The sequence below is a fragment of the Festucalex cinctus genome, chromosome 15 (assembly GCF_051991245.1).
Source record: "Festucalex cinctus isolate MCC-2025b chromosome 15, RoL_Fcin_1.0, whole genome shotgun sequence".
In the NCBI taxonomy this organism is placed as follows: Eukaryota; Metazoa; Chordata; class Actinopteri; order Syngnathiformes; family Syngnathidae; genus Festucalex; species Festucalex cinctus.
In genome coordinates this window covers 7,428,318-7,455,196 of record NC_135425.1, presented here as the reverse complement: position 1 = coordinate 7,455,196, position 26,879 = coordinate 7,428,318, and the positions used below count along the sequence as shown (strand labels likewise).

At 37.8% G+C, this 26,879-nt stretch overlaps 2 protein-coding genes across 5 annotated transcripts in view; both read right to left on the bottom strand.

Annotated features, from left to right (window-relative positions):
* The window catches only part of tln1 (talin 1), a 124,628-nt gene extending 114,013 nt beyond the window's left edge, over positions 1-10,615 (bottom strand). For both annotated transcript variants that reach the window (XM_077497256.1, XM_077497257.1), the window contains exon 1: positions 10,449-10,615. The gene's annotated coding sequence lies outside the window, so the exon portion shown is untranslated. The remainder of the gene's footprint in view (positions 1-10,448) is intronic.
* Positions 10,616-13,616: 3,001 nt separating this feature from the next.
* On the bottom strand, positions 13,617-26,643 carry hmgcs1 (3-hydroxy-3-methylglutaryl-CoA synthase 1 (soluble)). Of its 3 annotated transcripts, none has more exons than XM_077497687.1 (10): positions 26,486-26,643; positions 22,530-22,978; positions 22,236-22,361; positions 20,998-21,162; positions 20,424-20,592; positions 20,160-20,330; positions 17,789-17,895; positions 17,589-17,714; positions 17,181-17,338; positions 13,617-14,900 (listed from the first exon to the last, which is right to left on the bottom strand). In XM_077497687.1, exons 2-10 carry the CDS (start codon positions 22,975-22,977, stop codon positions 14,823-14,825), a joined length of 1,548 nt encoding a protein of 515 aa, XP_077353813.1. In that variant the 5' UTR covers position 22,978; positions 26,486-26,643; the 3' UTR covers positions 13,617-14,822. The 3 variants fall into 3 exon arrangements, with proteins under 3 accessions (XP_077353813.1, XP_077353812.1, XP_077353814.1); XM_077497686.1 differs by lacking the exon at positions 26,486-26,643 and adding an exon at positions 24,275-24,442; XM_077497688.1 differs by lacking the exon at positions 26,486-26,643 and adding an exon at positions 23,977-24,055.
* Positions 26,644-26,879: the final 236 nt, after the last annotated feature.

The following is a 26,879-nucleotide window of genomic DNA, read 5'->3' as shown; positions in this document are numbered from 1 at the left end:
TTTGCACGAACGAAAACTGATCCATTTATTCTTATCTTTTGGCCACTAAAAAACTTTTGGCCCCGAATGATGCATGACACAGCACCAAGGCATTTTTACAATTCCGCCAAAGAACGTGATAAAAATGGCAAAGAGCAATTAACAGGACACTCAACAATGCAGTATAAAGGCTGATTGGTCGACTTGGCCATTTTGTCAATGACGTCACTCACCGAAGATGACCGAACATATGCATCTTTGTTGTTAAGCATGTTGCTATGGGTCTAATTCAGAACCCGGGTGGGTTGTGATTTAAAAAAACAAACAAAAGTGTGCTTAAAATAGTTGGCCAAGTTTAATTGTAATTTGAGACAGGTGCCCAATTAAGGAAAGGAAATTGACTGGGTGTGTCCTTATTTTCTGCTCAAAATTGAGTGATTCCATATTTGTTTCCTTAGAATGGAGTGATTCCATATTTATTTCCCAATACTTGCTTTATAAAAGTAACATTTACTGACCAGCACAATGTTTTGTTTTTTTTCCATTTCTTTTAGTGTTTCTGAAAGCCAAGATGTTGCACTTTGGAATGACCTAACGACTGTTTCATGCTTTTTATCTGAGTTTGATCTACAGAATAAAACGTCTGAGTGAGTGCTCGCCCAAGACTGGTGATTCCATACTTTTTGCTAGGGGTTTTATTAATGAATTGTTAATTATTGACACAAAATGGAGTGCACAACTGCCACCAGCCTCAACTAGTTTGTGGTTTGAAGAACAAGATGATGTCAGCAACGGAAAGTTGAGCTCCATCCACAAAGAACTGCACTATGGCACAATTATTCCTGCCAGTGCCAGCATTCATCTGCTCAATACCACAATACCACAGTTCAGAGCATTATATATCTCTCATCCCCTCAAAAAAAAAAAAAAAAAATCAACATTCAATCAATTAAGTGATAATTAATTTTCCCTTTAGTTGATCCAGGGAATGTCAAATGCCATCACTTGTCTCACATATGAGTAGTAGTCTGGTTCGAAGCGTATGTCTGTAATGTATCGGACCATCTAACGTACGATCTTGACAAATAACTGTTACAGCCTGGTCAAGTCAAAACAGTATTTATGGGAAATGGAAAATTGACTTAATTTATTTTGCACTTTCTACACCATATGGTGCTCATAATTTATGGTTCATTCAAGGTTCCTCTATTGTAAAAAAAAAAATCTCAAATTTCAACTTCAGAACACAAGTCTTACTTTAGAAAATATCATATATTGAGTAGACCAAACTACTATTCGTACATTTTTTCACAAAATCTTACAAAGTCATCTTCTTGATCATCAAACTGTAGTTACTTTCTGATATCATTATTTCATCTTATCTAACAGTCTTTTAGGAATTGTCTTGAGTCTTCAAACAAATCAATTCTTGTGCTTAAGGAGTGGCAGTACGTCTTGACCATATAAGGGCTGAGTGAAAACACTACGAGCCAATCTGTGCAGCACACTGGAATGAAAAGCAACTCTCCTTAACTGGTGTGAACGTGTACCATGACACTACACATTGACAGCAGCCCAGAGTCACTTCAACTCGATAGGCTGAGTTTGTTTATCTGGTGGCTCACGACTCCGGTTACTTGACCTCATTTGAAAGAGGGAAATTCAAAATTGCCTATTCAGCTCATTTTTTTATGAAATATGTATCGCCCTTAAAACTGCTACGATTTCAGCAGGCTCTCTTTGAGGCATCAGAAATAGTTGATTGACATCACATAAATTGTTTGCCTGTCACAACAATTACCGTATTCTTTAAATCTAATCGCTACATTCTTCATCGCTCCCAGGCAAAAAGAACTTTTTTTTTTGTTCCACATAACGTACACACAAAGTGGTAGGAAGTTAAGTTTCATGCTAATTTGATCTGAAATTACCACCCAGACCACAATGACCTCATTGTTTTGGGAAGAAGTGCTCAGCCATGTTCCTTGTCTAACGACGACACAACGATGTTCAAAGAACACACGTTTATATGACATTCAAAAGGCACAGATGTGACATACACACCTGAATAGACCTACATAAAGAGTTAAACAACACTATACTTGCTTTACTTTTCGTGGCTGATAATTTGGCAGCAAGTATGCTTGACAGGAGAGAAGAGACGACCTTTATGCGCCTCACTTCATCTCACCACATCATAATAGTCTTTATCAGGAAGACCACACATCAAAACACAGCTTTTGTTGTTTATTTTGGATGAGCGAGGGAATGTGAGCTTTCACAGGTGTAGGAGGAGCCTGCTGGCAGATGAACAAAAGTATATTAACTGTGCAAAAAAGCCGTCACAACCTCAGCAAGCCTCAACTGAATCAAACAAGCAATGACTACTTTGTGCTGGGAAGCTTCGAATGCCAGAAAAGGCAACTAGATTTAATGACGTAACAACTAATTATTATTTGTCAACAACTATAATGGTGATTTATGTTTAATGTTTTTACCACACAAGTTTCAGGTGATGCCAGTGTGCGGTGCGCCTGTGCCATGTGTCTGTGTGAGACTTCAATAGGGGCTAATTTAAAGGGTGATTATTTAAAACACAAGTTTTATTTACCTGAGACAGACAAAAGTGATGCCTCACTTCCAATGTCATTTTCAGTATTGGCATTTTCCAATGGCATTTCTGCTACTAGGCCATTAAGGCCAGAGGTGGGTAGTAACGAGTTACATTTACTCCATTACATGTACTTGAGTAACTTAAAAAAAAAAAAAAAAAGTACTTATAAGAGTAGTTTTACCAAACAATACTTTTTACTTTTACTTGAGTAGATGTGCTAAAAAGAATCGCTACTCTTACTCGGCTATATTTGGCTACACTAAAGTCGTTACTTTTTTCTTTTTTTTCCCTCCTTTTTTCGTTCATTATCTTTACCAGAGACGCCAACAGCGGTTCTGCCACATGACTGCGTTTCACCAATCAGTCGTAGCAACAATAATCACATGACGACTCCTTCCCTTAACATTCTACCAAACAGACGTAACAATGCAGTCACGTGACCACAGGCAGCGGAAACACATTTGGAACATGGCAGCGGGAGAGGACGACGCCGAACACCCATGGCCTCAAATAATTAGCATGTTTACCTTACACGCCGTGCGGAATAACAGCTTTATAATGCGGTGTCTTATGTGACTGTCGAAACAAACGGACATTTCGCGGTAAGTTTGACATAAATTCCCTTTTTGCTGTATTTAGGCAGGTATTTGTATTGTCAAGTGTTGAAAAGGCCCTTTTCACATAGACTATTTTGAAAACACTTTATTTACTGTTGCCATAAATGAAATAACGATACATGTTATATGGAGGCATGAATTGGCAGTAGCCACTAAGTATCACAAATTATTAACTGTAAAGAAGGTTTGGTAACAGATAAACACTTGACTCCATGTAATGTCAAAACCTGGTAAGAAAACATATCAACGTTAAGCCATTCTTATTCAATGTAGCAATGATCGCATATGTAAACAAAAAAGATTTAGGCTAAAAAGTACAAGTTTCTAATTGCTCTGCTGATGGGTATTTACAGAAATTTAGTGACCACAATATTTTCAGGTGTACACTCAAATGTAATATGAAAAAAATCCTACTCTAATATAGTTAACTTCATTTAACTTTACAAATTGAACTGAATGTGTGATTTCAATGGCTAAAGCCTGGTTCACACGGCAAGATTTTAAAATTTTCGGCCGATTTCCAATCTTTGACAGACACCACACGTGAAGAGAAAAAACCAACACAATCAACACACTCCACACGAGCCGAGTTCATTCAAGAATGTGACGGGAAGTCTCGCAAAACCTCTCGAGACTAAACGTGGCTTCCGAGTTGTCAACATGAGTCGATCCTGGTTTTCAGCCGAAAAAGCGGAATAAAAAGAAAAGGTGTTGTTTAAAGGAGTGTAAATGGGCACTCGCTTGTCCTCCGCTCGGTGCTGGCGGCACGGGTGGGCATCCCACCGGGAGACCACGTCCGGAGACCACGTTTATTTGTGGAGAATGTGTGTGCGCGTGTATTAAAAAAAAATAAAAATAAATAAAAATACAAATAATTTTACAAAATTAAAAAGAGTGTAATAGCGCGAGCACGGACTTTCTGCTGCGTCATGACTGTTTTGATTTTGGATTCCCCACCGGCTTCCTCGCTGGCTCGCTTTCTGATTGGCTGCACGTCACTGTCAATCTGCTGCGCGGAGCGAAATCGGGCCAAAAAAATCCAACATGTTGGATATGCCCGATTTCAAGTCGGGGTCCTTCCGAGCGCCGATACCGGGAGGCGCTTTGTGTGGTGACAAAACACACGGCAGGATTATCTGTGAAGATTATCGCTTGCGTCTCGGCGCGTCCTTACGATTGTCGGGAGGGGAAATTCGGGGCTAAAATCGGGCCAATTCTCCTGCCATGTGAACCAGGCTTTACTTTCCCGTAAACTCATAGCCTGATATTTTTTGTCAACAGAGGGTTCACCCCAACAAAATGAATGTTTTTGTCTGTCTGATTACATTGTTTTAAAAAAATAAATCAGACAACCTTCAAGCAGTTACTCAGTACTTGAGTATTCTTTTCAGCGAATACTTTTTTACTTCTACTTGAGTAAATTTTTTAATGACTACTTTTTACTTTTACTTGAGTAATATTATTTTGAAGTAACGCTACTCTTACTTGAGTACAATTTTTGGCTACTCTACCCACCTCTGATTAAGGCCATTTCTTCTTTGGTTGCAGCCTTCAAGTTACAAACCGAAGAAATTGAGCATGCTACCTGTGACAAATGCAGGGGGGGGTACTGTCCAATATACATACCGTATTTTCCGCACTATAAGGCGCACCTAAAAGCCTTCAATTTTTTCAAAAGCTGACCATGCGCCTTATAGTCCAGTGCGCCTTATATATGGATCAATATTGAGCCGCAACAGGTCTCGCTGTCAAGGCGCTATCGGTGACCCTGCGCGATCGGTGATGCGTGAAGATCCCGCCATCTTGGATCGCTAGCTAATGCTAATACTTTACCTCAGAGAAAATATTAAAACAGCTGTTTATTCATTTTGGGAGCGAATGAAGTTGTCAGAAAGCTGGTTTGTAATCTATTAATAAAGTTTGACTGACCTATCTGACTGTTTTGTTGACATTCCCTTTAGCGCAGCACCATCTAATGGATGCATAACGTAACCCCAGCCTCTACTGTAGCGCCTTATATATGGAAAAAGTTTTAAAATGTGTCATTAATTGAGGGTGCGCCTTATAATGCGGTGCGCTTTATAGTGCGGAAAATTCGGTAATCTGTCCAGAGACATACATCTTAGCACTTTCCAGCCATGCTATTTTTTGTAATGTCATTGAAACAGCAGCTATGGAATGACATCATTTCACTCTTCACTCTTGTGTGTGCACTGCTGCGTTCAAGTGCTCAATGAAAATCGCCAACTTTTCTACTCCTGCAGTTCAGAACCGATAGGTACCGTCTGATTTTATGTGGCTGTACTCAGTGGTACTGAAACATGTACTGATTTCAGAACCAAAATCTATAATAACATTGCATACTTTTGGTAAATTTTACTCCCTTTAATTCTTTATGGTGTGGAAGTAATTCAGCAACACACACACACACTCGCACACACGTAAGGCAGGCCTTGTCAAAAGAAATTAATATGCCTGAATTACGGCACCACGCTGGAGTACTTTAAGCCATTTGGATGAGTGAGTCGGTGTGTAGGGCCAGTCAGTTTGTGTGCAAGCATGTGTCAGCGAGATGAAAACTGATGGTTGAGAGAAATGCGACTTGGATGTTTTCTTTGGCAACAATATTATAATAACCATTCATTTGTACAATATAGACTAGGTTATTAATCAACCACCACTTGTCTTCGTCTCTTGTATATGATGACATAAATTTAACACATAACATAAATCTTGCCCTGTGATTGGCTGGCAATCAGAACAGGGTGTGCCCCGCCTACTGCCGGAAGACAACTGGGACAGGCTACAACATGCCCGTGAACCTCGTGAAGATCGGATGGATGGATGGATGGATGGATGGATGGATGGATGGATGGATGGATGGATGGATGGATGGATGGATGGATGGATGGATGGATGGATGGATGGATGGATGGATGGATAACATAACTATAGCCTATTAGCCTGTTGGCAAAGCTAAACTTATTGAAATAAAGACAAAGTTATTTTGAGACCTATGTCTAGATTGCAAAACTCAGCACACTAAGGTTTAAAATAGAGAAAACAAGGAAAATATATAGCTGATGTTATTATACTTCTGTTCTGACTTTAAAAAGTGCATCATCCTGGATAAAGAAACTGATTCGTTTCCAACTTTTGAGGGAGTTGCACCGCGCCTGTTAGCAAGCGCAGCTCGGAAGCTTGCGCCCATAAATGTGCAGCCAAGTTAGTTTAGTATGTTAGCATTGCCCCCCAGTTAGCGAGTAGCAACTTGGAGCTGCTTGGTTTACATATGACCTGTCACAAGTAGCATCATGGATGTACAGTGTGGCAAGAGGGTATCAGCCTGGCATGAGCATCGACATTTATAGTAAAGATATTTCCTCATGCTTGATGGACCACTGCAGCACTACATGAACCCACCACCAGTTTATTTTAGCAAGCTATCCGTGTTATTGACAAAACACTTGATTGTCAGCATCAACAGAGACTGGTCACGTGTTTCCGAATGGCAAATTTGAGCAAAAACACCTGAGTTTCCGAATGGTCAATGACGTGAACCAGTGCGCATTTGGAGCGTATTTCTGAACGCACCCTTAAAATAGATTCGGACAGGCTCTAAAGCATGGCACTCTCACCGCCATGTTGGCAGGGGTAACTTTACCATCAAAAGCAGTGCATGTATAATAGGGGTGTGAATTGCCTAGTACCTGACGATTCGATTCGTATCACGATAGACAAGTCATCATGATATGGCTTCCTTGGAGAATTTGAAATATAACAATTTGCACAGAAGGACTTTATTATGTCAAATGCTTCCGTATAAGATCTAACATCTCACAGTTTGTATTAGGGGTGTGAATTGCCTAGTACCTGACGATTCGATTCGTATCACGATTCACAGGTCACGATTCGATTCGATACCGATTAATCCCGATACGAATTTATAGGTCGATTGTTGCGATTTTTTTTCATTCAAATTTAGAAAATACTAATCAGTAAGCTTGTGGAGTGTAAGATTTATATGAAAATGTATTATTTATTTATCTGAAATTTCAGTCTTATAGAGGTTGTAATCTGTTTCATGTTTGAACAGCATTAAAATAAAATATTAAGGCTTAATGTTCCGTTCATATAACATTCTTCCATGCTCGTTTTGTTGAATATTTTTCCATTAAAAATGGAAGTTTAAAAATCGATTCACACACACAAAAAAAAAAAAAAAAAAAAAGGCAATGATGATAAGACGTTGAATCGGTAAGACTACCGAATGAACAATTCTGAGCTCTTTTAAAAAAAAAATAAAAAAATAAAAAATCGATTTCTTTTTTTTATTGAATTTATTTATTTATTTATTTTTAACACCCCTAATGTATAATATGTGGCTGCCATCTTAGAAGGGGCGACTGTCCCATCAAAGGTAATGGATATTAGCTTAGCATCGCTGTGGGCACGCAGCTCAATAGAAACATGTCGTATTCAAAATCTATGGCTGTTTTTTGCTCAAACACCAAACATGCACACGTTTCTTAATCATGCTGTTTTTGATGGGTCTAAAATATCGATATATCAATATTAAATCGATATTCCTTTTCATAGCCCAATATCGATTCATAAAACCATAAATCGATACTTTTAATACAGCTTTTTGACCCCGGAAATTAATGTGCCAAATACCCCCCAAAAGAAGCAATCTAAGAATTGGACATAAAAACACAAAACGTGGATGCATAATTATGTTCTATGGCTATGTCACTTATAATACAGTTCAATTTATTTTTATTTATTCATTTATAAACCACTGGAACCTTAGTATAAAATCTACCACATGGATATAAATGTGTGATTTGCCAGTGTTTTTTCCACTTTATTTACATAGCGCTGTGGTTGTACGGTAATTGATTTCAATTATTATTTATGGTTTTGATCAGGTTATGTTCAATAAAACATACATTATACCTGATTAATAGGGATGTAACGATAAGCGCAATATTGTGATATTAAAACTGCCACATTATCATCGTCGTCATCTTCACGATATTTAAATGCAACACATCTGTTAAAAAAAAAAGTCAGGTTGATTTCCATTTGTGCAGTTCTAGTACCCTCTGGTGGCTAGTTTTTTTTAGTGCAATTAAATTTTTATTAGGGATGTTTTGGCCATTCTATGTTTAAAATCTACCACAAATTGGCAGATGAAGGGGAACGTAATATGCCTGTGAAGCAAGCCAATATGTGGAGGAACTCAATGTGTGCGTGCATTAACAACATAACATAATAATAACATAATAATAATAGTAATAATAGTAACAATAATAACAATAATGTTATGGACAAAAGCACAATATTCAGCTTTTTTTTTTTAGTATGACCTTGTGTTTTACAATATTGTGACCTTTTTTAAATATCGCCAACATCCCCCACAATATTGTGAAAATGATCGTATCGTGAACGTCATATTGTGATAATATCTTATCATGGCATTTGGATATCGTTACATCCCTAATGATTAATGTAACTGTATTGGATTCAATTATAAATGTAAATAATGTTCATATTTTTACTAACCAAGTAAGAGGAAGACGTTTCTACTATTTTGTAGCATTGGTACTTCTGGGAATGTCTTCCATACAAAAGTAAAATTGGTACTGCGTGAAATCTTTAACTAAATCGAAAATCAATGTAAATTGTGAATAGAATCAAATTGATTTTGGAAATCTGAATCGATATACAGCCCTAGTACTCACTGCAGCTGTGTTTTTTTATGGCCTTATCTATGACATCTAATCGTAACATAGGTGAGAAAAGGTCGCACTAACGTTGTGGCTCATGAGTCGTTAAACACTATATGAACATCTTTAAGCACCAAAAAGGTGAGTTTGGATAAACTTTAACACTTTTCATAGAGTTTCAAGCTTTTTTTAAATTTAGTTACCATCATTTTGCACAGTACTGGGCATTGTTTTAATACTGTATTGTGTGTTTTTAGCACTTGCCCCAATTAATCTGTTAAATCGAGGTTCCACTGTACCTATAAGTTACACCACCTTAAAAAAAAATAAAAGTAAATTGTTTAAAGTTGAGTTTGAAGTACATGCCAACACATATGAGTTGTAAAGAACTGTAAAGTTATCCCTATTACCACGCTGCTTGTTTCATAGCAAGCAAGTAACAACAAGCCCCTCTACCCTGTTGAACCTCCACCCCGAAATAGTTGAAAAGAGCATCATTGGCCACCTCAGCGTAGCGGAGGCAGACCTGGTTTGGCCAAAGATGTCTGTATTTACACTGACTCATAAAAAAAAATAAACAAAAAAATAGAGAGGAAAAAGTATATCAAACAAACTACAGTATGTCAGTAATATATGTGCACTTAAACGAAGTCAGTCTTGCCAAAGATTGACTCTCTATCCTCCAAGGTGGGCTCTTCCTATTCACTCGCCTGATACGTTACTGATTTGTTATTGTACTATAAGTGAAACTATTGATACGGGCCTATCTGTAAATAAACTAATGAAGATGGCATCAAAAGTATGTTCATCCAACTCGCCCATACATGGTTTTGACAAACCTGCCTTTCAGCCAAATGACAATGGTTAACTTATCAAAGTAGAGATTTATGAACGCAAATTCCTCCACACTTGTCACACCCTCTCAACATAGCGGTGTGACAATTGACACCCAGAGGCTATCGCTTTGTCCTACTTGTCTGGAGCACAAACATGCCGCGGGCTAAGATTAGTTTTCAAACCAGATTCAACAATATTAGGTCATTTACATTCCCTATTGTGTGCGGAACTTCAGCCACCTGAAAAAAAATGTCCCAGGGAAAAAAAATGTCGTTGAAATACGGAAATGCTCACGACAATATGAGCTTCCATAACACACACATAAGAAGACTTACACTCGTCATCCCTCTACTTTAAATTCAGATTATCTTCCCCCCCATAGTAGACTGCACACGTCATAGCGGTATCTACAGTAAAGCCTACAGACAAGTCCTGTAGGGTATGAGGAAAGGCGCAGTTAGCCTCCACGAGCCATCCAGGATAACTGTTACGCCTTTGTGGAAACTATATAGGCATTAAACGATTACTTTTTGCCTGCAACAAATGCTACTGGTTAACTAATCAGCGACACTAATGTTTCAATCTGTTTCCACACCGAGTCCTTGCTGACGTCAAGGACTTCTTGCAAGAACGGTGGAAACTTTTCAAAGTTGAAAACATCAATTTTACCTGAGCGCGCAGTTAACAGTGCCGCTGACAATCCCCTTGGAATTTCAATGAAATGGTTTCGTCGTGATTTCGATTAATCCAAGAAACAGGGCACGTTTGAGCAGGGAGAAAGGGCAGTTGGCGACTCTTTTTTTTTTTTTTTCTCTCTAACTTCCCCTCCCTATCCGCTCAGTGTAGTGGTAGCTATAAACTCCTCCCTGGATGCATACTGCATGACTGCAGAGCGGCGGCGCACTGGCGCAGTGGGGCGGGCGGTGTCTCGCGTCACGGAGGAGGAGAGATCAGCAGAAGGCTGACTGCTTCTCCCACACTTCAGGCTAATCTGTGACTGGCAAAAGAAATATACAGTACACCAATACTAAATTACTGATTGAGACGGTATGGAGCAATAGCAAAACAATTCATTACAGATTATGTCGAGTGTTATTGAGTGTTGCGTGAGGCTCATTACTTTGGTGCCACCTGGTGGTGCGAAAGGGAAGTGCACACAACAATGACTGAAATACTGTATCGGTCGTTCCAACATTTTTTTTTTAAACAGGTTTTTTTCCTTATGTTGTAAAAAAAAAAAAAAGCATATAAATATTGTTACATAAATCCTTTTCGAAATGGATAAAGTAACAATTTGACTGATGTGATCTTGCTTTTTCGGGCTCCTGTGTTAAGTTGTTATCAAACAATCAAACTTTTGATAAAACACGGTGAAAAAGTATTTTCTCTCTTTTGGAATCCTTTTTCGCATAGTTTTCCCATAAACCGAATCCAAATCATTATTAGGCTACAGTACGCAAAGGTTTTGTCATTTTTTCAAACGGTCGAACGCTTCAAAAAACAGAAATGATGCAAACAAATAAGCCAAGCACATACACATTTAAAACACATAAAACAACAACAATGGCATGCAAAACAAAAAAACAAGCACAAAATGCGGGGAAAAAAAAGAAAAAGAAAAAAAAGGTGTTTTACAAAATTAGAATATTTTATGTCACCAACAAAAAACGGATTTAAAAACACAGGTACATTGTTGCCTCCTTTTTAGCGTCAAGGTGGTCCTGCTGGTCACAAAGAGATACTTCAAGAAGGCCTTCAGGATGCGGAGGAAAGACTGAATGATTACAATGACACAAGAGGTAACTGCAATGAATAAGCAACATACATCAAGGTCCAGAGGGAGAAGGTGCAAAGCAAGATTAAGAATCACGCATCACAGCAGACACTGCATCAATCCGCCTGTCGAGCTCCAGCTGTAACCTGTCCTCACTTGTGAACAAGACTTCAAGATTCTTGAATTCCTCCACGCAATCTCAACACCGACCCAGAGAGGGCACCGACTGGGGGCCATGGTCTCAGATTTGGAGGTCCTGATGTTCATCCCAAATTCTATTATTATTATTATTTTTAATGTTCAATCAAGATAAATGGAATGGATGGAAATTGATGGATAGATGACAGTGCGCAAAGGTCACCACTAGATGTCAGAATTGATCCAATAATCACTGACCTGAATATATCAATCCATCCATTTTCTTAACCGCTTATTCCTCACAAGGATCGCGTTGGATGCTGGAGTCTATCTCAGCTGGTTGCCAGCCAATCGCAGGGCACACAGAGACGAACAACCATCCACACACACAAGCACACCTAGTGACAATTCTGAGCGCCCAATTAACCTGCCACGCATGTCTTTGGAATGTGGGAGGAGACCGGAGTACCCGGAGAAGACCCACGCGGGCACGGGGAGAACATGCAAACTCCACCCAGGAAGGCCGGAGCCTGGACTACCTGAATATATTAGTTATAATTCTTTCAAAAAATACATTTACAAGTTTCCTCCTGTAAACATCAAGCATATAATTTATACATGTATTTAAGGCAAGTTGTAAAATGTCTGAAGCCCTCTTGTTTATGTTTAACAAATTTAAAACATCATAAATCATGCCGTTTCTACTTAGCAGTACTGTCTCAAATGTTCTCCAATTTCGATCCTCACATTTTGACTTGGCAGTATGGCCCAAAACTGCCAAAATTTAAATTAAAGAAATGACCCTAAATAAATGAATAAAATGAATACATGACTAAATAAATAAATGACTAAAAGTGAAAATAAAAACGGATATAAAAATATAATTTAAAAATTAAATACAAATGTATTTATTATTCATGTTTTTTTTTTGTGCTCTTTTTATTACCATTAGTTATTTTTTTTTATATACTTTTCGAATTATATATTTTTTATTTCCATCCATCCATATATATTTTTCTTATTTCAGTTTTTTTATTTGAGTCATGTATTTATTTATTCAGTCATTTATTTATTTAGAATTTTGGCAGTTGTGGTCCTCCATATATATTAGCTAATAATGTTTACTTATTACATGTAAAAGGATCCCAAACTTTCCTCCGTTCTCGCTACATGAGGCTGGAGTAACAGTGCGTGGAAAAGTAATCACACAAAATGTCAATAAGTACAAAAAATTTTAATGATGCATTGAAAAAAAGTGACCCAAGATTTGGATATTGCAAGGGACGACTGTGTTTAACTTAAGCATAATGATATTTGCACAAGGTATAAAAATTGTGCATGTTACTTTACAGTTATGTACAGTGCAGGCTTTATTTTATGCCTTACATCTTCTGTACATATTAAAATAACTAGTCATCAATATTACAAAAAGTAATGCTTACAATATGGTGCGCGAAACACTGATGAGGCAGCTAAAAAAAAAATACTGGGATTGAATGAAGATTTTTTTTCCATGCCTTTTTTTAAGCTTTATTTTATATTTTACTAAATAGATTTTTCAATAAATCCCTCATGGGAAAATTCTATTTATATTCTGCTGTATTTTTTGCTGCACTCCACAGAGAACCAAAACCACTTGTGTAGAAATGTAAAAAAAAAAAAACTACTGTAGCTGTATTCATAAAAAGCATCATTGGAGTGTTTATTTATCGGTCTAGAACCATGTTTATTGTCTGTTTTTGTCATATCTATCCCCCCACCCAAATCTCCTCAGAAGTGTAAATGTGAACTGCGTTACCGGTTCATGACAGAAGATAATCCTGATCCGAGATTCAGCAGTATATTCCCTTGAAAAAAAATAGGTGAAACCATTTCAAACGTATTTAATGTCTAATCTATGATTTGTGGAAAAAAAGACCAACAAGAAATGTTAAAGACAGTATTTATTTATTCATTTGGTGGTTTACAGAAATAGAATGGCTACAATAAATCTGACTTACTATCTACAAGAAAGCATAAATAATTTGACAGCTTTTACTGTACATTACCATCAAAATTGTTAAGATCGTTTGACCTGTCACACTACATTACAGTCACACAACAGTCAAAACTGCTTTTGTGACGCTACTGTGTGTGGAGAGGCACCAATTTACTGTACACCTGACAATATGTACACAACCTTTTGTTTACATTTGATACATGGTTAATATAAGGCTTCTTAATGGCATACTGTAACTGTACTTTCAGTAACTGCTCTAACTCCAGCTGTCCGTCTATATATTAGCCACACCCCCATTTATTTCAAGACTGATGGTTGCCATGGTTTCTACCTGAGTGCTAATTTATGCCTATGCTGGATACTTTTTTCAAGATTTAACAGGAATAAAACAACCGGAGAGACACAGACAAATAACCTTCTTACAAAAACTCATAAACCTAAAGCAAATGGACATTGACTCAAGACAATTTTGTCTTTTTTTTGTTTTGTTTTTAATATAGGCTTCTCTTTCCAATATAGTCAAAGATACATGCTCTATTTCGAGTGACGAAGCAGTAATGATTAAAACTCTAGAAAATCATCATTTTGCAGTTTAAAAGTAATATCTAATTAGATCATAGTTTATTTTATTATAGATTAGCTATAATATCAGTGATATCTAATGTAGTAAGTGAAACTGCCAAATAATCAACGAATATTCCAGTAAGAGTGCAACCTCATTTTATATCTCGCAATGTGCCCATCTATGAAGAAACAAAAACACATTTGGATAATGCAAAACAGGGACAATGGAATCCATATAATGCAATGAGAAAGGTGATGACCGATGATCGTTGGCTGCTGTTGAGCTAATATTAATGATGCCACACATGCACATGTAAAAACATTTGCTTTCCCTAGTATGTAATTCTAAAGTCACGAACAGTCTGTGCTCCCAAATAAGAATGTATATTAAATTAAGTACATTAGCACTCGTTGATGTTCTGAAATACAGGCGGTTGGGTTCAACAGCATCCAAGACTGTCCACAAGCAGCTCTGCAAGACCAATCAAACATCGGCCTTTTGACCGCTTAGTGTTTGCACCGTTTCCAAATGGATGGACCTCGAAACCCTTGAGGAAGAGCTGAGGGCTCAGTTGCTGACGCCAGTGTCACAGTTGGAGGCGGCCACAGGGATGCGCGGCATCTTCTTGACTGGACTCGGGATGTGCTAGGATGACACAACCATCATTTTAGACATACAGCAGTGATGATTGCGAGAAATGTGTTGTTCTAACAGTACCAGACACGTTGAACTCTCTAAGGTCCACCATAATGAACCAACTTACAAAAAATATATATCGTCAAAAAATACAGAGGCTGAGACCATATTTACTGTACCCAAGTTAAATGGAACAAATGTACAGAACTTGTACTATACTTGAGAATTTAAAACGGAAAAAAAGCACTTTACTTGACAAGTAAAATAATAATATAATAATGGATTAAAAAAAAGTTATATAGTTATACTTGTTTGTCAGTTCTATAAATAGCTAGTGCTTGACCGATTAATCGGCTGATTATTGCCCTTCAATCATCAGCCAAAACAATGGGCCAATTGGATTGTTTCCCTTTAAAATGTTATACTGTAATCAAAGAAATCTGAAGTTTCCGACGATATGAAAAGTACCCTGAATGCACCATTTTCCTTGCATAGCATTAGCAACGAGCAAGTGTGTAGCTTATGTGATTTTGTTGTCCCAAAGCGGTTAAATGACACCCCAGTTGGAGTTAACTGTAAAACTAAACACACGACAAAAACAATTACATCCACTGTATATTTAAACACAAAACATGCTTTTGTTTTATAAACATTGCTAGCCTCATGCTAATCTCAAAGTGAATGGAGGATCCCATTCAAATGCTATTAGGAGGTAGCATCGACTTTGGGAGTCTTTTTCCTTCAAGTAATGAATATCCACACACAAATGTTGTGGGAACACATACCCACCGGTAAGATAAAACTACATCAAGGTACTAATTTTCCCCAATCTGTGAAAAACAAGTTATTTGAACTCTTTGACCGCCAAAAATGTTTAATGACGTATTCTAAAATCCTAATGAATGCTGCCAAAAACGTTAATTTACGTTTATTACGTTTTGTTTTTTTTCCTCTCTCAATGGGCAGCGCAACGTCTTGTGCTGCGCTGCCTTGTCACTAGGGATGTCACGATAAGGGCAATATCGTGATATTAAAACTGCCACAATATCGTCGTCGTCATGTTCAAAATATTTAAGAGGAACACATCTGTTCAAAAAGTCAGGTTGATTTCCATTTGTGCAGTTCAAGCACCCTCTAGAGGCTAGTTTATTAGTGCAATTAATTTTCATTAGGGATGTTTTGGCCTTCTATGTTTAAAATCTATGCTAATTGTCAGATGAAGGGGGACCTAATTTGCTTGTGAAGCAATCAATGTGTGCTTGCATTAGCAAGTAAATGCCTCAATATTGTTATTTTGTAGGTGGTTTATATGCATTGAACAAAAGAACAAGATTGTGCTTTTTTTGTATGAGCTCTCTTTTTTACAATATTGTGATCGTTTTAAAATATCGCCAACGCCCCCACAATATCGTGATAATTATCGTATCGTGACCTTCATATCGTGATATCGTATCGTGATGTTTGGATATCGTTACTTGTCACGAAACAAAAAATATTAGTGTCAAAGTCACTGTTGTACAAAAAAAAATAAATATAAATAATAGGGCTGCACAATATATCGAAAAAATATCGATATCGCGATATTGGCCCTTGCAATATGCATATCGCAAAGGCATGCAATAAGTTTTATATGGAATTTTATGCTTTTTACATGAATTTTACCCGTCAGATGCTAACTAAAATGTGCATCCCCATTCAATAGTTGAAAATTATCAAGACATAATTACAATTAATTAACTAAGATTGCATTAAGGTTGCTTATTTTGCCACATGAGAAATGTTTTTCTTTCATTAGGTAATAAAAATGTAATTTCTTTAGGTACATGTTAAATATCGCAATAATATCGATATCTCTATGTTCAGCAAGTATATCGCATGTCTTTCCAATATCGTGCAGCCCAAATAAATAACTTTTCACGAAAAGCTTGTTTTCCTCTTAAAATTGTATTTTCACTTATGTCACTCCAATGACCTAATTTCAAATGGTGATTACTAAAGAACGGAATAAGGTAAAACATACTTTTTTTTTTTCTCATGAAGGAATGGAATCCAACCTTTAATATGGTATCTACCATATTTATGTCATCTTACCGCGCAATATTCTGTTTGCTTTGAAAGATGAGTGAAAATGCTCCAAATCAGCTGGCACTGTTGGGTTTTTTTGGATAACGTTTGGCAGTCAAAGGGTTAATAGAATTAATCACATTATATATATATATTTTTTTTTAAATAATCGGTAATCTGCCCCCCCCTTTCTTTTGTGTACCCGGGATGGAAAGCTCTGTGTACCTCTGTGGCAGTACTGGAGCGAACACGTTCTGGCTCTGACGGCAGGTCACTGTCTAGAGGTCTCCTGGCATATTCCCTACGGTGTTTCTCATCCACTCGTGTCAAGTACCAAGTACCTGGAAACAGATCCTCCACACAGCCACGAGGGATGTAGCTGGCTGCAAGGAGAGATGTAAAACACACTTTTTTTTCCATATTAGTGAAATCAAGTGTTTTGTTTTGTTTTGTTTTTCTTGAATGAATTAATAGTTCACCACTCGGTGGCGCTAAAGATTACACACTGTGACTAAGAAGTGCAGTCCACAGGTTTAGCATCCACTTTTTGGTGTGCTTTTCCTGCCTCTCAAGCAGTATGTGGCCACTGTTTGCAAACAATGTTCATCAGAACCTTGTCAAAATTCATACTACCTAGGTGGTGTGTCTCTTCTCTCAGCTTCATGTTTTCAGAGAAGACAGCAGGTGAAACCTTCTTCCTCGACTCCAGTCTGACCTTCAGGTCACTCATACTACAGATAAGCCTGTCGAGAGCAGAGCCTGGGCGGCAGTCAAATTTTGTCGTATAATTATGATTGATTCATGTCAAGTACTGTAACGTGAGCAGAACTCACCAGGTGTGTGGTCCTGCGAGACCCTGAGAGAATATAAAGTTGCAGCAAATCCCGATCCATACGAGAAGACGCCAATCCTCTGACCTGCCAACTGTGAAGATGTGTGCCTGCAACAAAGATATTTCAACATATGTACACTTGGGATGTAATAATACCCGTGATATCGTGATATGAAAACTGCCAAAATATCGTCTTCATGTTCACCATATTTAAATGCTACACATTTGTTAAAAAAAAAAAAGTCAGGTTCATTTCCATTTGTGCGGTTGTAGCACCCTCTGGTGGCTAGTTTTTTAGTGCAGTTTGTTTTGGCCCTTCTATGTTTAAAATACACTAATTGTCTGATGAAGGGGAACGTAATATGCTTGTGAAGTGAGTCAATATGTGTTGGAACTCAATGTGTGTTTGCATTAGTGAGTAAGTCCCTCAATATTAAGTGTTATTAGAGATTGGAGGTAGTTTATAAGTATTGCTGTTATGTACAAAAGCACAATATTGTGCTTTTTTTTTAGTATGAGCTCTTTTTTTTTTTTTTTTTTTTTTTTTTTACAATATTGTTACCTTTTTTAAATATCGACAACCTTCCCACAATATCGTGATAATTATCCTAACGTGAGCTTCATATTGTGATAATATCGTATCGTGATATTTGGATATCGTTACATCCCTAATGTGCACTCAAACTGTAAAGATAGTAGGGCTGCACGATATTGGAAAAAACACGTGATATAGTTGTAGAATATCGATATGAGTGCGATATTTAACATGGAACTTAAGAAATAACATTGGTTTTATTTAATGAAAGAATTATTTTTTTTTCATGTGGCAAAATAAGCAAACTCGATGTAATCTTAGCCAATTAATTGTAATTATTAATGTTCATCTATTGGTTGGCGATGCACATTTTCGTTAATGTCTGATTGGTCAAATGCAGATAAAAGCATAAAATTCCATATTAAACCTATTGCGTGTCTTTGCTATATGCATATTGCATAGGCAAATACTGTATAACAATATCGATATTTTTTCGCTGTATTGTGCAGCCCTAAAAGATAGTACACTAATCATCTTTTCACACTTTATGGGGAAAAACTGATTCAGTGATGAGCAAGTTCTGAAGCCGATTACGTTTGACTTCCGATATTCCATATAATGATTAATGGCAATATCGTGATATTAAAATTGCCACAATATATCGTCATCGTTATGTCAGGATATTGAAAGCAGCACATCTGTTAAAAATGTCAAGTTGCTTTCCATTTGTGCAGTTGTAGCACCCTCTAGTCTTATTAGTGCAATTGAATTTTCAGAATTATTTTTTTTTAGTGCAGTTGAATTTTCACAAGGCATGTTTTGTTTTGGCCCTTCTATGTTTAAAATCTATGCTAATCGTCAGATGATCGTCGTAATATGCTTGTGAATCGAGTCAATATGTAGAGGAACTCAATGTGCGCATGCATTAGCAAATAAGTGTCTCAATATTAAAGGGACACTTATTTAGCCATTTTTGGCAGTCAAACATTAATATTTTTAATAAATTTTACATTTTCATTATTTTTCATGTACAATTAGTACCTTCAAAAACACATTTTGCAACTTGCTATCGACTGAAAATGACATCACAAGGGCTCAGGTAACCAATCACAGCTCAGCTTGTTTTCTAGTTTTGGTCATGTGACATTCACAAGCTGAGCTGTGATTGGTTACCTGAGCCCTTGTGATGTCATTTTCAGTCGACAGCAAGTTGCAAAATGTGTTTTTAAAGGTACTAAATGTACGTTAAAAATAATGAAAGTATCAAATTAATTATAGACAAAATATTAACTTTTTATTGCTAGAATGGGCTAAATAAGTGAAGTATCCCTTTTTAAGTGTTATTAGAGATTGTTTTATATGCATTGCTGTTACAAAATCACAATGTTTTTTTTTGTTTTGTTTTTTTTACTATGAGCTTATATATATATATATATATATATATATATATATATATATATATATATATATATATATATATATTTACAATATTGTGACCCTTTTTTTTTCTTTAATATCGCCATCCTGCAATATCGCGATAATATCGTATCGTGACATTTGGATACCATTACATCCCTAATATTCCACTGTAGCATAATTGCTAATGGAAATCCAAAGATGTTATACATACGCGACTCTTTAATCAGTTCATACAAACTACTAATTAATTTCAACCAGGACTAGTTCCCCTAAATTTCAGGTCTTCATTTTATCAATCTGAATAACAGGACATTTCTGATGTACATGAATTTGATGCATTCAAGTGAGGAAAAAAAAATAAATAAATAAATAAATAAAATAAATAAATAAATAAAAAACGCCAGTTATTGCGACATACTGCGCAATGACGGATGCCAAGCAGCCGTAGACTGAGGGGGTGTACATGTTTCCATTCTGGTTGGAGATCAGCAAAGACAGTTTGGTCTTTCTCTCAAACAAGTCCGCACTGGCCTTCATGAAGGCCTTCTCAACATCCCGGTCAAAGTAGGTTTCTTCTGGCTTGATGTCTCTGAAAAAGAAAAACGAGTATGATGAAAAGACATATAGGAACACAATGAAAGAATGAAAAAAAAAGATGAATATTGGCACAAAGTGCGTTTACCTGAAAGCATCGAGGCCGCTGAACGGACCCGTCTCAGTGTTTGGGCAGGGGTGGTTCAGAAAGTCATTCAGCATCAATCTGGCCAAAGACTTCTGCACCAGTTTACAGTATGGCGAGTGGAAGGCGAGAAAGCCGAAGTCCTCCAAAGAAAAGCGCTTCTCCGAATCCTCTGCCATGGAGAAAGGAAAAATGTGTTGACGAAAATATTTTTGGTTAGTTTTCGTTAACGAAATTAACACTAAAGTTCAATGCTTTACGACACTTCAACTTGCTGACTTTCGCGCATATTGCCCAGCGGATTAAAGGCTCGTTTCATTAAAGCTACTTTATCATCACTGAACTTGGGTAAACTTAGCACAGCAAGCCATGTAAATCCTACAGCAAGCAACGCCCTAAGCCCTCTCAATCAATTAGGCAGTTATCAGTCCACCCAACAAGCAAGTATGCATAACATTCCTACAATGTAGGCAGACTTGTTCAGTTAATCAAGAATATGATCAAGTCAGAAGAATTTTTTTATCAATATTGGTACTAGTAGCCTTTAGAATCAAGTGTAAAAATATTTTGAACCAACCCCTTTGCCATTGCGCATGGACCTTGTTGCGGTACACAGAGTAGCAGCGGTCCAAGGCACTCAGGTAGCACTCAATAGACAGTTTGCCATCCACCACAGGATACTCCGACATGAGGTTAGGTTTGTAGAAGTCGTATGCATGCTGCATGTGGGTTCCTCGCAGACCTGCGCCAAATAAAGTACATCATCACTTATTTAATTATACAGATTCCACTAGTAAGATGACAAACGCTGCTTTGTGATTGTGAGAAACACCGGTGTAAAATGTATGTTCATTATCATAATTAAATCCCTGGTCATTAAAATAAATAGTTCAAGTCTAAAACTTCATTTGAAAGTATGCATGTTAAGTTTTTTTTTTAGGCATTGTCTTCAATAAATTTACCCAATATACAAAAGGTTAAAAATATTATCCTGTTATCCCCCTCTATATTTTACGGAGCCCCTAAGGTGACATGGTAGAAAAAAGTTGGAAAAAAAAAAAATTGCATTCCCTCGCAAAACAACTTTGCGTGCCCTCGCAAAGATTGCGAGGGAACTTTGCGTACCTTGCGTTTCGCAATCTTTGCGAGGGAACGCAAAGTTGTTTTTTTTCTTTTCGCCTACCCGTGTCACCTTAGGTGCGCCGTAAACACTTCCGGCTCATCTTCCATGTGAACAAAAGCGACGTGTAAACAAAGCAGTGGGAAAATACATGCTCCATCCTCGTCGCTTTGGGAAAGCTTTCCCACTGCTTTGTTTCATGTTTACAAACGTTCCATCCTCGCCGGTTTTGGTCACATGGAAGAGGACCCGGAAGTGTTTACGGCGCACCTAAGGTGACATGGTAAGCAAAAAAAAAAAAAAAAACAACTTTACGTTCCCTCACAAAACAACTTTGCGTTCTCTCGCAAAGATTGCGTTCTATTTGCGAGGGAAGCAATCCTTGAGAGGACTTTGCGTTCCCTCGCAATCTTTGCGAGAGAACGCAAAGTTTTTTTTTCTTCTTTTTTTTTTTTCTAGCACGTCACCTTAGGGGCTCCGTAATATTGAGAGCTCCAATATGTATACGTTTTTTTTCCCCATCAAAACTTGAACCCATAATATAACTAAAATGAACTAAATAAAAGCAATGGCTATACAGAGGCCACACTATCTACATAGAAGCAGAAAAGATGAGATTATTTCAAGTCAATCACTGTGAGATCTTATCATAGCGCAAGTCAGTCACTGTTGAACAAATTCAGACACTCACTGACCTCGTTCAAAGGCCAAAGGCGCATTGGGCCCAATGAGCATCGCCACAGCACCAGCACCGCCTGTAGGTCTGGCACTTCCTGAGGCGTAAACAGCAATGTCCCCTGCTACAACTAAGGCATAGCGGCCTGCAGAGAGAAAACAAGATCAACCAAACAAACAAAAAATCATGCAGCATATCAGTAGTACTGGAATGAAATACAGCATGGTTCAGTAGATAATATTATAACAACCCGTCAACATGAAACAAAGCTCAAACTACTGACGTTAAGTGTATTTGAAGCATGTTCACCTACCATCCCATGAGCTGGATTCAACCCAGTTTACAGCATTGAAAAGTGCAGCCGTCCCACCGTAACATGCATTTGTGGTGTCAATGCCCTCTACGTCAGTATTGCCCGAGTCCTCAAACAGCTGCATGAGGACTGTTTTTACAGACTTGGACTTATCAATGATGCTCTCTGTGCCAACTTCCAAACGACCTATCGTATCGTACGACAGGCTGTTCTTCTCCATCAGTCTTTGGACCACTGTCAGGCAAAGGGAGTTTATATCCTCACAGTCTGAGCAAAAACCCATACAGGCTTGACCCAGGCCCACTGTGTATTTGCCAGCTGTAACACCATCAAATTGTTCCAATTCCGCTTGGTCCACGTACTGTGATGGGAAGTACAGTTCCATGGCAATGATACCCACATCTTTGGGCCACGGCCCCAAGCAGTTGAGAGAGGCAGATCCAGGCATCCTGTTCAAGTTGAGAAGGTTTATTATTTACAGTCATGTTTATATGCAGTGAAATACGAAAGTGTGGAACTGCCAATGTGGAGTAAACAGTTTTGACTGGTCTCTCGTTCTAATTTATTACAAAGTTATTCAAACGTATTGGTTATTTGAACGTGCGTAAAGTCCTTCAAATGATAAGGTATTGGTAGAATGTAGGCTAAGTACTAAACAAAAAAAACAAAAAAAGACAATAATAATAATAATAATAATAATAATAAGAAGAAGAAGAACCCCATTGGAATGACATAGTGCAGTCAAACCAAAGCAGTTATACACTTTTGTAGTTAAAGAAATTAAGTGTTTGGTTACTAACAGAATCCAAATGTTAACAGTAAGTCCTTGGAATTTTGCTGAGGTTATAAAACAATACTGAATATTGAAACAGTAATCTATTTGCACTACGAATTGTACTAGTCTATGTAAACAATTGTTTGATAACAAGTTACAACATTCTTATGTTTACATCAGAAGTTTGGCTTTATTTTAAACGTGAGATGCTTCTTTTCCAAAACCTGGTACACGAAAGACGCTCATCGGGCTGAGCAACGAGATCATTGACGTCATGAACTGAAAATAACCAAAAAAAAATTCATACGTTACGTTGTCGAGGTTATAAAGAAGAAACAGACAGAATAACTAAAAACTGCTATTGGTATGGTGTGTAAGTTAACAATAATGTGATGTCAATAACGTTCCCACTTCTATCGACTGTTATTGAAAACATTAGATAAGAAACACGACGTTGGGCTTTTTAAAACTGAACCCAAACGAAACGAGGAAGAAAACTAGGGGAAAGGTCAACGAAATTTGCTTAAAAGTTAAGACAGGTCACTCATGACTGTCGTCAACTCGTTAATTCAGTCAACAGAGTGACATTTAACCACACAATGGTAAGTACCGCATTCTGGATGGCAAAGTTGACAAAGACTGTCCATAAATACAAATTTTATTAGGACAAACCTCTTACTGATGATACCAAGTCATGATGGGTCGTTTCCTACCCGGACAAAATAAGTTGCCGGACATGCTTTAGCGCTCTGTCAAGCTAGCTCACTTTGGTTTCAGTGACATCTTGGATAATAGTTTAGATTACAACTTCTATTAACGATTGATGTTAAATAGTATTCATATGAGGTAAAAATACCACAGACACCCACGTCCGAGCAAGCTCATTCGAAAACACAATATCCATGATGTGTATTGTATTATCAACCGATCAAATTTAATTGTAGACATAAAAGGAAAAAAAAAATCTTACCTGTATAAGTGTAGCGCCAGTAATATAATTTAGTTTGGACTGAGTGCCAGTTAAGTAGCAGCTTTTAAATTGCGGTAACCCCGGCAGAAGAGTATTTATGTACGATGACAGGGAAGCGTAACCTACGTGTACACACAAGGTTATTCAGCCAATCAGATGGCAATGTAGGTTCGTCAACATGCAGTGCTACCAAGCGCGCAGATCTCCTTGCCAATCAGAAAGCAAGAATTGCTACCATGCGTCAGAGCCGTAACAGTGGTCCAATAGAATCAAGTGTACGATGTCTGGTGAGAGGGAGCAACCAATCACAGCGTGAATGCAATTCCTGGCGCGGTAAGTAGATCGAGTGGTGGGCAGCTCTAAACGTCTCAAGTCCTATGTTCGTGTGTTAATGCACAAGACAATTGGACAACTGTTATATTCTATACATTCTTTTCATATGTGACGCTTTCAATTATTCATACATTGTGATGAACGAATAACATTTAAACCAATTGAACAAATCAAAAAATGAAGAAATTAAAAAACAACAAACACTAAGCACAAACTTTAAATTTTGATTTAAAGTTTATTTTTATTTTTTGTCTTAATAGTATTATTCATCGATTGATTGTGCAGAGAAAAACACTTTGCATACCTGCTATATAATTTTTTGGCAAGCCTTTTGATACTCTTATTTTATACTGTTTGATTGAACAATATTTTTGTGTTAACCATTACTGTTGCACTCTCTCAATGTATATGTTTAACTGTATTATTTTAAAAGCATGTTTAAAGCTGCCCGATGTAACAATTTGCCCCAAAATGTCTAACAATAACCTCCCTTTTTATTTGACCATTTGTGACTTCAACATCTTCTAATTAGCAGATGAACACCTTAGCTGTTCACAATGGGTACTCCTGCTAGCCTCTGGCCAATAATTTTCAGACTGAATTTGGTTCGAATTTCCTGTCTTCTCGCATACACAATGAGGAAAGGAGTGTGTAGCGTCATTTTTTGGCCACATGTGGCAGTCGTGATTCAAAATTCAATTTTCTGCATTGACCAGTTTTAAAGACCTTTAAAACAACAAATAATTTTTTATGTCACTTTGGTTTTCTAAATGCTGAAAAGCTATGCACGAAGTACTTTTCAAAATGTAAATTGTTTTCCCACAAAATAACTCAAAATATAGCTAAACCCATGGCAACAAAAGTGAGTCTGCCCCAAGTAAAAATGGCCTCCCCAGTGTCATGTGATTGTGTTATGGATGTATTATGCTTTTGCAGTTACTATGTCCCTTATGATGAGTTATTATGCTTATGCAGGTCGGGGGGCGGTCATTGTATTATGGATGCATTATGCTTTTGCAGGGCCAGTTACTATGCCCCTCTAGTTCAGGGGTGCCCAAGTCCGGTCCTCGCATGCGCCTATCAGGCCTGTTTTCCATGTTTTGCTCCTCCAACACACCTGATTCATGATCAGGATCGTTATCAGGGTCCTGCAAAGCTTGCTAATGAGCTGATAATTTGATTTAGCTGTGTTGGATTAGGGAGAAATGGAAAACAGGCTGGATAGGGGCTCTCAAGGACCAGACTTGGGTACCTCTGTTCTACTTGACGATGGCACTTCTGAGGATCTGAAATAAAGAACTGTTTACCTAAAGATGGCCAAGACCAGAGGGAAGCAAACCCAGATCCTCGGGTGAGCATCACTATCAGGCTTCTCCAGAACTTGCTGATGGGCTGATCATTTGAATCACTTGTGTAGGAGGGAGACATTTAAAACATGCAGGACTGCGGCTCACGAAGTCCAGGGTTGCCTACCCCTGGCCAAGATTATAAGAAGATTGCCAACACCCTGTAAGTGAGTTACAGATGGTGTTTTTGACCATCCAGCGATGAACACAACAGGTTCCTCTCAGAACACATGCTCAGCGTCACATCGAGTCTTCATTTAGTCATGGAGTTTTTTGGAAAATAGGGTTGACGGCAGGGGTGGGGGCTCTGCCTGTCAATGCTGAGACCATATGCCGCACATTGCAGCAATGATTAAAAGTACAATGATTGATTGATGGACTGAATCATACAAGTCAGGAACAGTCAAGGTTGTATTTCCCAATCAACATTCCATTGTGCTTTACGGGTGTGATTGTATCAAGCCGTAAATGACAGTAGGGGTCACAGTCAGAGCACAGGTTGTTTGTGTGGTGCGAGGGGGTGGGCATTTACCTTAAGTGAACATTCTCAGGACCTTGACGTCTTCCTGGACAATGCACTCATCTGCATTTTAATTGCGCCGGGGATAGTTTGCACCTGTCATCGTTACAATAGTGGAAGTGGTGGGATCCAAAGGCGGAGTAACCAGACAGGAAGTGGACTGACAGGAATTAGACTCAATTTATTAGTTGGCACTAAATAAAGGACTGGATGGAACGTGGACTGACTGGGCAGGACGTGAGCGAGGAAGACTTGACTTGACATGACACGACATGACTGGGGTTGATGTGGAGAAGACTTGGCATGACGTGAAGATCTGAGTTGATGGTGAGACACTTAGGTTGATGTGGAGAACTTGGGTTGGAGGGGAGACACTTGACCAGGGGCAAAAAAAAAAAAAAAAAAA

Coding starts and splice junctions, on each gene's coding strand:
- hmgcs1 (XM_077497687.1), bottom strand. CDS start 22,977: ATGCCTGGATCTGCCTCTCTCAACTGCTTGGGGCCGTGGCCCAAAGAT. Junction 17,896..20,159: donor TTGGCATCCGTCATTGCGCA/GTATGTCGCAAT, acceptor TCTTTGTTGCAG/GCACACATCTTCACAGTTGG. Junction 14,901..17,180: donor GCTCCAGTACTGCCACAGAG/GTACACAGAGCT, acceptor GTGTCATCCTAG/CACATCCCGAGTCCAGTCAA.